Raw genomic sequence first — 13721 nt, forward strand, 5'->3', positions numbered from 1 at the left:
CCCAGGATAGCCATCCCCAGGGGCCTGGTTATCGACCCCAGTTGGGGGCCTCAGAGACCCTGCAGACCGAGGATCTCAAATTCACAAGCTTTGGGGCCAGACTGAGAACACTAGTCAACCCATTGTGCGATGGGCTGAGTGGCAGACAGTAAGAGTGGAGACTGTCACAGGAGAGTGCAGGGGTGCATACGGTCATTTAATTCAAGGTACAAAAATGGCAAGAACCACCCAAATAAACAGACGCACCAGTGCATCCCAGTTGGCCCTCAGGCCCTGAGTTCTGGACCCTAGATGGGCAGATCTATTGCTTTTTGTAGGAGGTGGAGTCCATAGGGAAGATTCACAACCTCCCTGTCTCACTGGGGCCCTGGGGAGGCCTTGCAAGTTGCAAAAGGATGAGACAGGGGTGTCCCCAGGCGTGGGAAGCCTTAGGCAAATGCTCCCTTTCATCCTGCAAAGAAGCTTCAGTCACCAGGAGAGGAAGAAATTCTGGTTTCAGAACTTCCATGTCTCCCACATCTTACCTTTGACGAGGGTGTGTTTGTCTGTTGGGGAGGAGCGGGCCAGCACCCGAAGCTTTGGCCAGATCTTGTCGATTCGCTCCTGCTCAATCTGGAAAGGAATGGCAGAGGGGACGGTTGGTGGTGTGAGTGCTTGGGGGAAACTGAGGCTCAGAGAAGGGAGGGTGCTTGCCCAGAGTCATTGGGCTCTCATTGGTGCACTAACTAGTTTCTGTAGGATCAGCAGCCCCTGTGCTTCCCAGGCTCATCCCACTGAGGACCCACACGTACCTCTCCTTTCTCGTTGCGGATCCTCCGGTTGAACTCCTTGCCTTCAAGGCACAGGAAGTCCTCCCCAGGGTGGATGATGCCACACTTGATGGCGATGGCCCTGGCCGTGTTGATGTTGTCACCAGTGACCATGCGGACCGTGATGCCTGCCCTCTGGCACTTGCGAATGGCTTCTGGGACCTGGGCAAGAGGGCAGGGGCCATGGGGACGGGTATCACCTCCGGCAGGCCCTCCCTGCCCCCATGGGTTCTGAACAAGACCTGCTCACAGGCAGCCACACTGTAAGGGGCTAGATGAATGTGAGATACTGATGATGGACTGTAAGGCAGACGAGCTACTTCCTCCCTTCCTGTGCCAGTGGCAGACATTGCTAATCCATCCTAGCATCCTTGATTAAACCCAACATGGTCTCAGGGTTCTACTCAGCTGAGTCCCAGGCAGCCACCACCTATCGACCATCACAGCCCATTTTGTCCTGGGACAAAACCACTGGTTACCCTGACCTGGATAAACGTGTTTATATACCCCCTCAGATCAGTGGGGGTCACAGTGTGGAACACACAGCTATGGCATAAGACTTGCTTTATCCGCACACACGTTTCCTGCAAACTCAGAGACATCTGTTACTGTACTGCACTGCACTGGGGGACATTTTATTTAGAGAATGTGACGGTGGCTTAGAATAAACACAAGTGATCATGTATCATGTAAAATGTGACATTTCGCTGAGAGAGTGGGGACTGCCTGCTCCCTCTCTGTGATGACAGACTGACATCTGGGCTGATCAGACGAGGCAAACCCAGTCAATCAGAAGCCTGTAAGGCCCTACGGCCCAGTGATTAGGACCTGAAAACCTGGCCTGGAGCTACTGCTGCCCTATACACACAGCACAGATCAATGAACAAGTGACTCCTACCCACGGGCAGTGACAAGTGGTAAGATTAATAAAGTGGTATTTGCCATTTGCTGCAAAGCATCTTTGAGCAGGAGAGGATGTCATGGACACAAACCCCAACTGTACCAAAAGACCAAGGCACTTGAGACTCTCGGGCCTGGACTGCCCCCCAACCTCCACTTGCACATCTTAGCACTGGGGAGCTCACTCCTGCACCCCTGCCCTGCCAGCCTCTGTAGAGAGAATTTGAAGAAAGCAATGGGCTGAACTGCACACCCCCCACTCCAAATGTTGAAGTCCAGTCCCCCAGCGCCTAAGACTGTCACTCACTTGGACATGGCATCTTTATAGTAGTGATCAAGTTAAAATGAGGTCCTTAGAGGGGACCCTCATCCAGGGTGACCGGTGCCCTTATACAGAGGGAAATTTGGATGCAGACACCCACGTGGAGGGGATGCTATAAAAACACATTTTCTCTAAGCCAAGGAACGCAGAAGCTCTCCAGCCAACCACCAGAACTCGGGGAGGCCTGCCAGGTGGTCCCTCACGGCCTCTGGAGGGACACACCCTGCTGACACTTTGACCTTGAATTTGCAGCCTCTGGGGCCATGAGACAGTATGTGGCTCTGACTGTCCAGGCTATTTTGTGACTCAGCCCCAGGAGGCATCCCTTGAGGCCTCACCCTGGGTGCGTGACTTTATACTCGGGTGAATGGATCAGGAGCCATGTTGACCCCTTCCCCCCACCCCCCAACCCCCCCCCCCAATCAGCTCACAAGCCCTTTCAGGCTCTTCTCTCATGCATCCCGCTGCACAGTTGCGAGTCCCCGACGCCAGGCCACCTTCCCACCTCCGTGCCTGTGCCTGGGCCACCTCTTGCTCCATCGCTATAAAGCCCTTCCCACCTCTCACGTGAGATGCTCTCTGTCACGAAGCCATTCTGGGTGCCCCCGCCCTGGGGCGCCCCCTCAGCTGCCCTCGGGACTCGGGGCTTGCACGCTCACTTATTCCACAAGGGGTCACTGAACACCTAGCCGGTCCGGGCCCCGACGCCCACGATGGTTAAGGCTAAAGCCTCAGAGGCGCCGATCTGGTTGAGAAATGCTTTCCACATAGTGGAAAGAGCTGAGATTAAAAAAAAACCAACCAAAAAACTCCTTCTTTCGCTAAAATTATCCTCAATATTTTTCCGCTGAGGAAAAAAGCCAGGAAATGGGCGCTTCCTGTTTTCATTAAATACGGGCTTAAACATCTGTTGTTTCTGGTGACAGCCGTTGTCTGTGCCCCCAAAGGCACCAAACACCCCCGGATAACCCGGCAGATCTCAGACCCCAGCGCTGCTAACAGCCGCTCCGGCAGGCGGGGAGAAGCGCCCGCGGCGCCTGAGGCTGGTGCCGTGCTGGCCTGCTCTGCCTTTGCTTCCTGGAGGAGGAAACCTCATGCAGACGCTCCCTTGGTCACCCCCCAAAGCACCCCCGGGCGACCTTCCCTATCCAGCGACATCATCCTACAGGCAGTCCCCTCCGCTGGCTCAGGGCAACTGAGGCACAGCACAGACACCCCTGTGGAATGTCGACCCCAGCCCTCCCCACCACCCTCGCCCCTCATCACACCCGCATTAGCACAGCAGAATCCACACCTGCTGGTGCCCTCTGGGTCCCGCCTGGCCTGCCGCGGCCGCCACGGCCCTACTTGGTTGGGCAAGCCTCTCCCCTGGCCCCTCTCCTTTCCTTGCCAACAAAATGCTGCTCCCCCGACCCTGGAGGAGAAAGATCTGTGAGCCTGAGCGCACCTTCTCCATTCTTTGGCCGCAGAATAGACCTGCGCTTTGCTCCGCACCCAGTGTCTGCACAATTATTCGTGCCAAGTGGGAAAAGAATCGGTGCTTCTATAACACCTTGACACACAGGGCCACAGCGGGAGGCAGAGTCTTCCCGGCCAACTGCAAATGAACCTGGACAACCTTGTTGGGCCCGAGAGGTGGTCCGGGCACAGGCTGTCACTCGGGAGAGCTTGACTAAAATACACTCATGCAGGGAGAGTCGCTCCCTGAAGTTCACCCATGAAACTTGTGACGGCAGCTGACCCAGGCGAGAACAGGGATGGGGTGGGGGGCTGCTTCACTAGATCTGTGAACTCCACCTTCTGGATTTGGCTTCAGGTGCATAAATCACCTGGCCTCAGGCAAACACCCTATCTGCTGGTCTCTGTGTTCCCCCCTCCCTGGGCGAGGCTCAGTCACAGGTGAGCGCCGCTCTCTCCTTGTTAGCTGGGGAAGCCGAGGCCAGGGAAGCGCTACTCCTAAGGCCTTCAGTGAGGGAGCGAGGGGGAGGGCAGGTTTAGAACCAGTGTCCGCTGGTACCATGTGCATCAGAAGTCCCTGCTGTCCAAAACCGCCCTCAGCTTCTCCACCTAGATGGGGCGGCGGGCGGGTGAATGAAGGGGAGACAAGGTCACACGGGGATGCGCTGACTGTAAGCGGGCAAGGGAGGCACGCGGGTCAGCCTCTGGGCAGCTGGCTCAGCGCGGCCGGGCTGGGAAGGACTGGAGGGGCGGCTGGGCCACCTTCCATTTCACAGGCTCGAGACGGACGCCAGGCGGGAGGTGGCTTGTTGGTGGCTTGTTGGAGCGGGGTCGTATCTCCATGGCAGGCCCCTCCAGGCCAGAAGTGCTCCCAGCCCCGCGGGCAGCCGCTGTCCCTCTCCTCACCTGCCTCCCTGAGACCTCTGCCTGCTGCTCTGGGCACTGGCAGAACTGCCTGGCTGACTCCCCCATCACTCACAGTGGCCCTGTCCCCAGGAAAGGCCCCCGCGTTTTCATCCGCGTGCGGATGCAGACGTGTGTGTTTCGGATGCCATTTTCTACCCCACCTCAGGGAGATTCCGAGGCCGGCGGATGAGGCAGGAGGTCAGGGTGTCGGGGCTGGAAGGGGCTCAGGGTCAGATGGTTCTAGGCATGGAGGTGCAGGGACACGAGGTAACCTGTCCCTTGGAAGCCTGAACCCCTTGGCAGCTGGTATTAGGGTTCCCCCCGGAGGCTGGGGCACGGCCTGTCTGCCCAGTCAGGGACACAGCCCGCAGGAAAACACGCGTGGGCACAAGGGGTATTAATTGCTGCCCTGTTTCAGGCTCAGAGTGGGAGACAGGAGGCATGCGAGGAGGGGCGTGTGTGTGCGTGCACACACGTGTATGAAGGGCCCCAGGCATGGGCTGGAAGACCAGGGTTCAACTTCTCATTCTCGCTCATCCATTCCATGAACAACCTCAGAGCTCTCTGCAGCCGGGTTTGCATTAGGGGCTATTACTCGATTCAGAGTAACAGATCTACTGGGTAGAGGACCTACATTTGTGGGTCACCCACCTTGTGCTGGGCACTCTGCCGGGGCTCGCTTGTGTGAGGTCTGATGTGGGTGTCTGAAGATACATTTATGATCCCCAGCCGACAGAGGAGGAAGCAGAGGCTCAGAGAGGTTATGTAAGTGGCTGAAGGTCACACAGCCAGGGATGCTGGGGTCAGGGTCCCAGGTCTGTCTGACGCTGGCCTCACACTCTTGACCTCTTTCCTTGCTGCCTAACATGAAAGCACATGACTGTGACCTTCCAGGTTCACTTGGTCTTTGAGATGCAGGATCTCACCACAACAGGGCCAGGAATGGCTTCAATTGGAGGTGCCGCTAGGAGCAGGGATGGGCCAGCAGCTCCCAGAAAATGACTTCAGGGCAAGTGGGCAACACAAGTTACCCTCGTGGAGCAGTGAGCCCAAGGGGCACGGTGACTGAAAGCCACAGCCAGGGCCAATCTGGACCTGGCCAGGCCTGACCGGAAATCAGGTCTGGGTCCAGCAGCTGTGTCCTGGCAGGGGTGTGGACCGGCCCCTGATGTTCTTTGCCTCCTGTCCTGAGTTCACCCATTCTGCCTGCCCACAGGGGTGCTCGGAGAGGCCAGACGGCTCTCTCTTCCCACAGCCTCCCTCTGGCTTGGCAGCCATCAGGCCAGACAGGTCTCACTTCTCCTGACCCTACAAATCCCCAGCACCAGATTCTCGGCCTTCTCCTCGGTAGGTCTCTCCGAAGACCTATTGTGAGCTGAGCGCCCCATGAGGTGCACTTGTGCGTCACCTCCCTCAAGTATTGGGGGCGTGCCATCACCCCTTCCCTTCTCATAGTTATCTGCCTTCCAGTGAACTTTCTAGCTGCTTCCCCAGGAGACCTGATAAAGGCAGGCTGTCAGCCATGGTCAGCGTAAAGTCACAAGGCAGGTTTGCTGAACTACACCTGGGCTGCAGAGCGCTAAATGCCAACGAGGATACCAAAGGAGCTTTCCTGAGCTCAGTCACCGGGGCTCACCTGCCCCACTGAGGATTTTGCAGCACCTGGGGTCGATGGGGGGGGAACTAGGTCAGGTGTAGCCTTACCTTGGCGACTCCTCTGCAGGGACCCTAGAATCTAGGCTGTGGGTTTGTTACAGGCGATCCTGGCTCCCATGGAGCAGGAGGCTCTTAAGGCAGGGCAGCATCCACACCTGTGCCTGGGGTGGCAGTGAGGGCGCAGGAAGCCCGGAGGGGCTGGGCGGAGGGCTCCAGGTGGTCCCCAAGGCGAGCATCACCTGCCACCCGCTTGACCTCAGGGAGTGTGGCCTGCGCTGACCTCATGAATCTGGACTGGGTAAAGAGAAGACCTGCAGGCATTGCGGGGAGCCCGAGGCTCAGAGAAACGGGGGTGACTGGCATCAGGTCCCTGTAGGCTGGGCCCACCTTGCCCTGCTCCCAGCCTGCTGGCCCTGGGGCCTACCTCGGGCCGCACAGGGTCCTCGATGCCCACCACACAGATACAGGTGAGGTCACTGAGGATGTCATTCTCGTTGTCCCAGTCGGGCTCGGGGCTGCTGGGGAAGTCTCTATACGCCACGCAGATGGTCCGCAGCCCGTCGCAGGCCATGGGCTCAATCACCTTCTTCACCATCTCGTCACGGTCGCGGGGCCGGAAGACCCGGGGCTCACCTGCCCCATTGAGGATTTTGCAGCACCTGGGGACGATGGGGGGGAACTAGGTCAGGTGCAGCCTGACTGGTTGGAGCCGCCCTCCCCTGCCCGGCGATGCTTGGTTGGCCATGACTGGCTACCCAGGGCCCATTCAGGCCATTTTCATAATGCTGAAGGGCTGGCCGGGCCCCAGAGAGGGCAGAAACCAGGGCAAGCCAAGGAGAAATCACGCAGAAGGGCAGAGCTATTTCATCTGTTTTAGATTCCCAAGATTTCATCTGAAGAAACAGATCCATGGCTAAGATGGTTTTCAAAGGGCAAAGAACCTAAGCTGACGGTTCCTGACTCTACTTGCCCATTGGACTGGCTTGGGGAGCCCCGACTATACCCCCATGTGCCAGCCCCATCCGAGCTTCCAATTCAGTTAGTCTGGGGTGAGTCAAGGACTCCGCAGGTGCTTTAAAGGCACCCCAGAGTGATTTCATTGTGTTACCAGGGTTGAGAATGCCTGGAGTCGACCAGTCCCTTCAAGGCACTGGTGGGGAAACTGAGGCCTAGAGAGGGCAAGGGGTTTGCTTAGTTCTCTAGGCTTCTTTCGGCACCTGGAGCCAGAGAACAGCGGCAACAATGAACCAGCTCTGCCAAGGGACGTGCAGTAAGAGAGATCTAAGCATGATAATGGGCAGAACTTTCAGGGATCCAGTGACCGAGGGAGGAGGAGAGAGAGGACTGAACAGACATTTTTAGAAGAAGCACCGGGCAGAGGCCCCACGTCTTGCTGTGGAATTCCCTCAGGACACCCCCCCCCCAACCCGTGCCGACAGCCCAGGCACTCCCAGGCCCTGCTGCAGGCAGGGCCCGCACCCTACCGGCCTGGGGCCCCGTGCTTACTTCTTGAGCACGATCTCGGAGGCGCCCTTGCTGTACATGCGGAAGCTCTCGTCCGGCAGCTTGATGACGGTGCTCATGGACTTGCGCACGGAGTTGAAGGTGTACACCTTGTACAGCTTCTCCTCGGGCATCTGGGTGCGCACAGGCTCGTAGTCCTGCTTCAGGTCCAGCACAAAGCCCAGCAGGCCGCACTCGGTCTTGTTACCCACCTGCCGGGGCAGGGCTCCCTCCTTCTCGGGGGGCTGTGGAGAGAGCAGGGCAGGCTCACAGCGGCTGCTCCGGGCCGTCTGGGGGTGGGCAGGGTTGGTGCCACCCTCGGGCCTCTTCCTCCCAGACCCAATCCTGGCTCCGGACAAAAGGGGGTAAGCAAGACCAGCTTTTAAAACTTTAAATCATTTCAAATATAAAAACACAATGGAGAGCCTCCCTGCTGGCGCAGGGGTTAAGTACAGCACTATGCAGCCTCTGCAGCATGAGTTCGATCCCCGGCAAGGGAGCTACCCACATGGCGCAACAGACCTCTCCTGTCTCCCCGCTGCGCCCCTCAGCAGTGTGTTTCATCAGTCTGCCTGTTCTGCTCCCCGCTCTGTCTCTGGTGAATCATTTCCCACCCCCTGCATCTCTGGCCTGTACCCCAGCTCTTGTATGCATGAATAAATAAATCTTAAAAAAATTAAAATAATTAAAAAAACGCAATGGAGAATAATGAAAGAAACAGCTGTGCACCAACCACCCAGCTTGGTGGAAGTTAGCATTGTGCCAGATTTGTTCCAGAGTTGTTTTTTTAAGAAGGAAAACCTGACAGATAAAATTGAACCTCCCTGGACATCCCTCTCTATTTGCATAAACCACCCCTTGGCCCAGAAAAAACCTCTGCCTTTAATTTGTCATTAACCATTCTCCTCTGTGTGTCTTAACTCCCCCACCCCCATTTTGGTGTGTCCTATCTTTAATCTCTCTATTTGTATACATGGAATGAAGAACATATTAGTAGTATAAGTCTTCTCCAAAATTTAGAAATAAAATACATATAGAGATCAAGCTGGGTTAGAATTGCTGGGTTTTTGTTTTCTTTTGTGTGTTCACTTTCCTTTTGAGGTAGTTCTAGATTCACAGCCAGTAAGAAATGTCACAGAGAGATGTGGTGTGCTCTCCCTCCCACCTGCTTCATGCTCACGTCTTGTATGACTGCGGCATAACAGTGATAAGTCAAACCCGCCACCTTCAGATATCACAGGTTTTACATGTCTCCCCTGTGTGTGTGCATGTGTGTGTGTGTGTGTGTTGAGTTCTATGCAATGGCTTTGAACGTGAATTCTCGTGACCACAACCAAAAAGCACAACACTTCATGACTAAGGTCCCTTTAAGAGCTGCAGTTACCTCCCTGCCCCTCCCTGTTCCTGGCAACCACTTACCTGCTCCCCATCTCCTTAACTCTGCACACCTTCTCAATGGGACCATACAGTAAGCAACTTTTGGAGATGGGATTCTTTCAACTCCATCCAACCCCCTTGAGATCCAGGCAAGTTGCTGCACGTGTCAAGAGCTGGTTCCTTTTACATAGCTGAGTAGTATTCCATGGCGTGGATGGAACGTCCCTTGGGATCTCAATTTGAGCTGAACCAAATGGAACTACTCTTTTTTGCATGTCAATGTGGTCAAACATGGGCCATTTCATGGAGTTTAACCTAAGTTGGTGTGTCTGAATGTAGTGCTGTAATGGCTTGCCTGTTGACGACCTCATGTGAGAAGACTATGAATTCTATAACTTGCTTTACTCATAAAACATTAACGTTGTGGGAATTATCTGTGTTTATAACACTGATTTGTTCCTTTTAAACTGCTCTAAAGAGGGCATCCCGGTGGCGCAGCGGTTGAGCTCTGGCTTGCGAAGCTGCCCGCAGCCTCTGCAGCGCCGGTTCGATCCCCGGCTGCTCTCCGGCCACCGGAGGAGGGTCCCGCATGGCGCGCAGACCTCTCCTGCTGCCCGCTGCTCCCCTCAGCAGTGTGCTTCGGTCCTTCTGCCTGCTCTGCTCCCCGCTCTGGCTCTGGTGAATTCTCTCACCCTCCCGCGCTTCTGACTGTACCCAGTGCTTGTGTAAATAAATAAATAAATCTTAAAAAAATAAATAAACTGCTCTATAGACTCTGTTCTATGAACAAGCCACAGTGCATTTTTGCATTCCCCTGCAACTCCCCCTCCCTCTCTCTGCTCATTCAAGCCCTCCATCACCTGCTAAGGCCTGGCCCTCTGCCAGACGCTGGGCTGCATGAACCACAAGCCCTGGTTGGAGACTTGCGGTGCAGTCCTGACCATCTCGCTGGCACCTCGCGCCTCCTCCAGCACTGCTCAACACGAGCTGTTTCTTGTCTCTGCCTTCACCCTCCTGCTCCCTCCCTTTCCCTGCCAGGAAAACGCCTCCTTTTTCATAGCTTTTATATAGCTTTCAGGACCTGCTCAATTATCTCCTTGTCTTTGAAAATTGTTTCAAGGGTTCTGGCCTGCTCTGGGTTCTTGGGCCCCGGCACACAGTTGGCACTTACTGTTTGCTGGATAGCTCAGTGTAGACCCTTCTGGTGGGGGAGGCACAGATTAACAGGTGAGCACAAGATGCATTCATATGAACGCTGTGCGGTGATTGGCCAGAGCTGTGGAAGTTCCTTTTTGCAAATAAACATGCCTCCCACGCATGCCGCAGACACAGGCACACCAGTACCACTTGGTAAAGCTGGTATGTGACTCAGGTGGGGGTGACTTTGGGAGGGGTAAAAGCCACCACAGATAAACTCAAACCTTAGAGGGGTGCTGATGAGGGATAAACACCCATGAACATGACTGTCACCCTCTGAGTGGCTCTTCTGGGTCTCAGGCCGGGTTTGCACATATCTCCAAAGAGCAGCAGGAGAAAGAAGGGGGGACACTCCAAGAGGTTCTGCATGGGTTGGCTCTGCAGGGGACTGGACAGCCACTGGACATGCTCCTGGTCTGCTCCTCCAGGAGCCAGCCCGAGCCCCAGGCATCATGGGCATCCATAACTCCGTAGTCCTGAGGCCTAGGTGGCCAGGGGAAGGGCAGAGCCAAGAGGCTAAGCCCTCGGTTTCCCCATCTGTAAGAGGGAGCAGTTGATCTCCAGCTGGGAGAAGAATCAACCCTTTCCTTCAAGTGGATCATGGTGAGGGAGGGGGGAGCAAAGCAGACTCACACACAGTCCCTCAGCGTGTGGTTCTGGGGTCCACTGGTGGGGAATTAGGCTCGAAATACCCTCAGCCTCCCGTGCCAGGCCTGGCCACGTGTGTAGTATCTGGGGCTTGTCAAGACCCCCACTCCCAAGGTCCCTAGGGGCATTTTATCTGGAAAGCAAAGGAATCTTTGCAATTCTTCCCCTTTGGGACATTTGGGAGCATAAATTCTAAGTACTTCTCTTTGTCTCCACAGTATGCTGCTTTATTGTGCTTGCAGAATCTACCCATTTATTTACGTTTTATTATATTATTTTTTACAATTTTATAATTAACCTTCTGGTGATTTCCAGAATTTTATGTATTTTCCACAACAGTTTTTCCCCCCTTCACTAATGAAAGAAAACGACGACATGGAGGACTTAAATAAAAGCGCCTAATTACTTATTTGCCTAAGAGAGCTGAGCAGTTATGCCTGCAAAACACCCGGCATTTTATTACCCTCGGTGAAATATTTTAATTTTCCTCTAAAAGGATTTCAGACAATCCATGGCTGCAAGTGGCAGAGCTGCCTCCTCCGTAATTCAATTTGTTCCCATGAACTTGACTCTGAAATCGCCTACGTGCATTACTAAGAAGCAGGGGCCCGCCCCTTTTTTCTTTGGGCTTTTTCAATCTTGACAAACCCAGAGATTTTGCTATTGCTATAGCCAGAGCAAGAGCCTTTTAGCTCCAGGGCTCCAATTTGTCAGGAGTCAAGGCACTGATATTATTCTGGTTTTGATGGACGGGAAATAGGCCCAGGAGGGAAGGACTGGCCTCTGGTCTCAGACCCGTGGAGGGACAGGGCTGGGGCCACCCCTCAGCCCCCTGATGCCCCGTGCTGAGCTGCATTCAGCCCATTTCCCGGTGTGGGTGGTCAGCCCTTTGGGAGTGCCGGGTGCAGCCACAGGTGCACTGAGAGAGGACAATTTGTGCTCTTGTTTTGAGATGCTGGGGTGTGCCCAGAGCTAAGGAATGCTGGCTTGAAGAGGTGCAACTTATAAATAACATCTGCAAAAATGAGATTTAAAAAGACTAAGCTAGCATGCACCACTTCACACCCATTAGGCTGGCTATTATAAAAAACAAAACCCAAAATAGCAAGTGTTGGGGAGGAGGTGGAGAAATTGGAACCCTCTACACTGCTGGTGGGAATGTAAAGTGGTGCAGCCATGGTGGGAAACAGTGTGGCAGTTTCTCAAAAAATAAAATACAGATCTATCATGTGATCTAGCAATTCCTTTTCTGGGTATATGCCCCCCCAAATTGATAGCAGGACTTGAAAAGATATTTGTGTCCTGTGTTCACAGCAGCATTTTTCACAATTGCCAAAAGATGGAAGCAACTCAAATGTCTGTCAGTGGATTCTTGAATAAATAAAATGCGAGATATGCATACAATGGAATATTATTCAGCCTTGAAAAAGGAAGGATATCCTGATGCTAAAATGTGGATGACACTTGAGGTTCATTCGATATATGAAAAAAACCAGACACAAAAGGACAGTGTGTGATTCCATTAATATGATGCACACAAAATAGTCAAATTTGTAAAAACAGAAAGTAGAATGGGGGTGTCAGGCCTGGGGGAGGGTAATGAGGATTGGTGTTTAATGTGGACAGAGTAGCAGTTGGGAAGGTGCAAAATTCTGGGATGGTAATGGTGATGGTTTGACAACAGTGTGCATGTGCTTTATGCCACCAAACTGCTCTAAACAACAGTCAGGATGGTACCTCTCTGTAGTGTATTTTATCACAATTTAAAAAAAAAACCCAAGAAATGCCTCCAAACAATGTGACAACCAGAGCGTGGTAAATTACTGCAGCAACTGCCATGTGATGGTGTTTTTAAAAGCGTGTTAGGAAACAATTTCCTGCTGCCTGGCTATCTCTGGCAGCCTAGCCCACTTATTCTCGGCCCTTGGAGTGGTCTTGGCCGTGAAGCCTCCCCATTGTGGATGAACAACAGTGGCTGTGAGGGCAGCAGCAGGGACCACTTTCTGGGGCCTCTGTTCACCACCCCAGTTGGCTCCTCAGGTGGGTCAGCTCACTGGGCCCTCAGCCTCTCTGGGAAGTGGGTTGTTATCACCCCAATTAGAGGTCATACACATTCGGGGGCTGAGCCACAGCTTCTACTCTACAGCCCTGCATCTTCACTAGCACTGGAGACCACTGTTAAGGTGATGCGTTGAGTCCATGGGGTCTGTCTTGCTCATTTCTGCCTCCCACGGTGAGGAAACCAATGAATAAACAAATACTCTGTGTGTGCGTGTGCATGTGCGTGTGTGTGTGTGGTCAGCTGTCAACAACAGGCCAGAGGAGATGGAATTTTGTCAGTGTTTTGAGCTTCAGAAGGGTCATCTAGACCCTGCCTCCCTGAGAGCTTGGCCTCAGGGCTCCTGAGGCGCAAGAGGTGGCAGAGCCATCTGCACATCATGTCAGGTCTGCGAAGGCAGGAGGTCGGCTGATAGGCTGGAAGGGGCTGAACCCCTTGGGGAGACACTTTCCTGGCAGGTTAACTTGCAGGGGATCTCCCCAAGCCAACCAATACATTGTGTGTGTGTGAGTGTGTGTGTGTGTGTGTGTGTGTGTGTGTGTGTGTGTGAGAGAGAGAGAGAGAGAGAGAGAGGGACCATGCGTGTGGTGTGCAAGTGTGGTGTGTGTTCTTGTGTGTGTGTTGTGTGCAATTATAGTGTGTGTGGTGTGGATGCAATGTGTGGGATATATGAGCGGTGTGTATTTTTGGGTATGGTGTGTGATTATGGTGTGAGCTATGTACTGTGAGCTGTGCATGTGTGTGGGTATGCAGAGTGCATGGGTGTGAGGCAGGGATAACAGTGATATGATTTGTTAAACAATCTGAATTCCCTACGTGGGGTTATTTGCTTTAAGTTCTTCTCCCAGAGATGGTGTTTCCAACAACCAAGACGTACTGAACTCAG

The 13721-nt window shown here is 53.9% G+C and overlaps 1 protein-coding gene across 6 annotated transcripts in view; it reads right to left on the reverse strand.

Annotated features, from left to right (window-relative positions):
- The window catches only part of ATP2B2 (ATPase plasma membrane Ca2+ transporting 2), a 133840-nt gene that overhangs the window by 20144 nt on the left and 99975 nt on the right, over positions 1–13721 (reverse strand). For all 6 annotated transcript variants that reach the window (XM_037522750.2, XM_037522734.2, XM_037522767.2 and 3 more), the window contains 4 exons: positions 7558–7799; positions 6476–6710; positions 792–971; positions 525–612 (listed from right to left, as the gene is read on the reverse strand). In XM_037522750.2, the coding sequence (XP_037378647.1) occupies positions 525–612; positions 792–971; positions 6476–6710; positions 7558–7799 (745 nt within the window). The remainder of the gene's footprint in view (positions 1–524; positions 613–791; positions 972–6475; positions 6711–7557; positions 7800–13721) is intronic.

This window comes from Talpa occidentalis, unplaced genomic scaffold (assembly GCF_014898055.3).
Source record: "Talpa occidentalis isolate TD23 unplaced genomic scaffold, MPIMG_talOcc4v2.1 talOcc4.10, whole genome shotgun sequence".
Classification (NCBI taxonomy): Eukaryota; Metazoa; Chordata; class Mammalia; order Eulipotyphla; family Talpidae; genus Talpa; species Talpa occidentalis.